General features: G+C 48.3%; 1 protein-coding gene across 1 annotated transcript; it reads left to right on the top strand.

Annotated features, from left to right (window-relative positions):
• Positions 1-1,285: 1,285 nt before the first annotated feature.
• On the top strand, positions 1,286-3,284 carry LOC117895510 (neurogenic protein mastermind). Its single transcript, XM_034803213.1, has one exon. The coding sequence runs from the start codon at positions 1,700-1,702 to the stop codon at positions 2,699-2,701; it is 1,002 nt and encodes a 333-aa protein (XP_034659104.1). The 5' UTR covers positions 1,286-1,699; the 3' UTR covers positions 2,702-3,284.
• Position 3,285: the final 1 nt, after the last annotated feature.

Genomic DNA, 3,285 nt, shown 5'->3' with positions numbered 1-3,285 from the left:
CGACCACACACCAACACCGACACAGTTCGTTCAACGTCAAAAAATTTGTACTAGCGAGCTTTGAAAATCACCCAGAGAGCTTTCAAATCTGCGAACTTTGTGGCTTAATTTAAGGTGTCGACCACATGTGAAACGTCACAAGAAATTCCAGGGCTGCAAGGTGAACTACACCCGCCGATTTTAATCTCCGTGAATACATTTTGAGAGAAAGCTTTCACCAGGTGGGGTCCTTAAAAGAAGCTCCTCCTTTTTACCTGCTTGATATGCCTTCAAAGAGAGGATTAGGTCAGCAATTTCTCTCTTTTGCTCTCCTCTTTGCGCTTCAAATATGAGCAAGACCTGGCAGTGTGACCGCGGATTTATGAGGTATACCGTAAGCAGAATTGCCAATTTAGCGTTTTTCAATTGCTATATGCTGCATAAATTAAAACTGGATACGCTTATTCAAATGAATGTCAGATGATGACTGAAGGTCAAATGTCAAATTTAAAAATTAAAGTTTAAAAATGTAACAATTTATCTCAATCCCTATGCAGATTCTCGCTATCTGCAAGGAAGCCATAAATAGCAAAATTCGTCGTTGGAATAGGAATAGTTTCCTAATAAATATACAAAAAAAGCTCCCAACAAAAAGTCCAGAAATGATACTCAGCAAGGTAGGGTAGTCACTGGACTCATTTTTGCGTTTCAAGTATAAGGACGAAAATACCACAGATGTATAATTACACACTTGCTACATATCAATTACATAATGTGTAAAAACGTAAGTTTGTATGAAAAAAAACGTAAGTGGGAATAAAATATTGCGTCATCTGATCATTTGTTGCTTGGCGGCAAAAATAAAAAAATAAATATTATTTTTGCAGCATAAATATGTATGCAATTCACAAAAATTGATGTTATTTCAGGCTCTGCGGAGCCTGCTTGAGTGAAAACGAATTTATTCAAATGAAGCAATTTATATGGTAACAATGACTCAATCATTACATTAATTTGCATGAAAATAAATATTTTCTTTGCATTTCTTTCTGCCACTAGGTGACGTAATAACAATAACAGGATTTTCAAATGCAATAGACACGAGCGATTGGTGCGCGCCCAGGTTCAGCGTTGCCACACCACGTATTGCAGCCCTGTTCAGCTTTTGGGGACAGCTGTAACGATATTTTGGGCAGTGGAAAGCTCTCCACCCTGGCTCCACTGGAAGCCAGCGCCAACAAAACTTCCACACGAATACGGTGCATGCGTGGTGGTGTTTGTGTGTTCAAGTGTGTATGTGTGTGTGTGTGTACAGCGCGCAGGCCAGAGCCGAAAGTGTCGTGGAAGGTGCGCTTCCAACCAGAATTTGGAAGTTTTTTTCCATATTGATTAGTTATGTCGCTTTTGTTGTTTACTCGCCACATTTTTTTAGCCAGTTAATTGTGCTTTCCCAAAACGCGGCCAACGAATCGGCATAACAAATTCGCAAAACAAAATCCCAAAAAATAAACCAAGAAACGAAATAAATCTCAGCAGCTGGCAGCTGGGAGCTGGGCGCTGATAGCTGGGAGCGTGACCGGGGAACAGAGAGAAGCAGAGAGAGCAGAGCGCCATCGTTGTCATCGACATCCAATCTAGGGAATCCTCATCACATCGAACCGAACCGAACGAATCCCCAACGACGCAACGGAAGAGTCGCGGCCCAGCGCACAATCCCTCGATGTCCGCGGGTGTGGGAGGCGGAGGGAGCATAACCACAGACCACCATAGCCGTTTGTACTTCCTCAGCTCGCCGACGGCCCCGCTCACCGCTCGTGATCCCTTCTTCATCAAGCCGGAGTACCTCAGCTATGAGAGTCCCATGCACCATCTCTACCCCTCGAACCGGGGCCTCATAGAGTACAACAATTACAGCACAACCGCAGCGGCCGCCGCAGCCGCAGCCTCTGCCACCACCTCCGTTTCCGTGTCCGTCGCTGCCACAGCCGGCGGGAGCAGTGGGAGCGGTGCAGGCACTACCCCGGGAGCAGGAGCGGGATCCGGTTCAGGTTCGGCGGCCAACAGCGTTGCCAACGTTGCGGCTGTCCTGAATTTGGAGAACACCTTCCAGCAGCAGCAGCAGCAGGCGGGCAATCCCCACCAGCAACAGCAGCAGCAACAGCAGCAGCAACAGCAGCAGCAGCAGCATTCGCAGTCCGAACAGAACGTTGGCGGGCAGCATCAGCAAGCGGCGCATCCCCTGCACCATCATCTATCCACGGGAGTTGTCGTTGTCGGCGGCCCAGGTGGTGGCGGTGGTGGTGCTGGTGGGATCCTTGGAATCGGTCTCGGCGTTGGCGGTGGCCACCAGTCGCAATCGTCGCGCGCCCAAAAGGCGGCCCGTCGGCGCAGCAACGAATCGATTGAGGCCCGTGAGCGGCGACTGGAGCGGAACGCGGCTCGGATGCGGGACAAGCGATCCAAGGAGTCGGAGGCGGAGTACCGCCTCCGGTTGGCCAAGAATGCCGAGGCGAATCGCGTCCGTCGCCAGAACGAAAACGAAGTACAAAGAACCCTAAGACTGATGAAGAACGCCGCCAGGCAGCGTCTGCGACGGGCCAGCGAGACGTCGGACGAGCGGAAAAAGCGGCTGGCCAAGGCGGCGGAGCGGATGCGGGTGGCGAGGGCCAGTGCGCCCAAGGTCATAAAGCCGCCGCTAGCGGATCGGCTAAAGGGCTACTAACACCACACAACACACACACACATAAACAGAAACAGAAACACACACACACATACATACGTAGGCAGACAGCAGACAGACAGGTCTGGAGAGGATCAGCTGGGGAAGGCAGTGCAGCAAGAGCAGTGTAAAAAGCAAGCTGTGTAAAAGCGGTGAAAGCAGTGCAAGCAGTGCACGGCAAAACCTTTGGAGCTGGCTCCAGACAAAAACAAAAACACAGAGAGAAAGATAAGCAGTGGAAAGAAGACGAGATGAAGAGATGCAGAAGAGAGCGATTGAGTGGAGACAGTGCTGTAGAGAGAGAGGATCAACGGCGTCGTTTTAGACATCTATAAATTATATATATATATATATATATATATTGTATACATATGTATGTAGAGCGAGAGCAAAAACAAGGATTAGCAGAGGCAGAGACCAGAAAGCAGTTGAGAAAAGTGAGAAAACACGAGTCAAGTCGAAGGAGAAGAGAAGGAGAAGGAGCAACGGAATACGATGGTGGCACATTTACACACATAGATATTAGGGGCCGGCAATTTTTTTTTTAAGTTAACATTTAACATGATGATGAAGTAAAGTAAACAAAA

This window comes from Drosophila subobscura, chromosome A (assembly GCF_008121235.1).
Source record: "Drosophila subobscura isolate 14011-0131.10 chromosome A, UCBerk_Dsub_1.0, whole genome shotgun sequence".
Taxonomy (NCBI): domain Eukaryota; kingdom Metazoa; phylum Arthropoda; class Insecta; order Diptera; family Drosophilidae; genus Drosophila; species Drosophila subobscura.
Note: the sequence above shows the minus strand (reverse complement) of the source record. Positions and strands in the feature narration are given on the sequence as shown.

Bases quoted from the DNA above. Each gene is read 5' to 3' on its own strand.
- LOC117895510 (XM_034803213.1), top strand. From the start codon at position 1,700: ATGTCCGCGGGTGTGGGAGGCGGAGGGAGCATAACCACAGACCACCAT.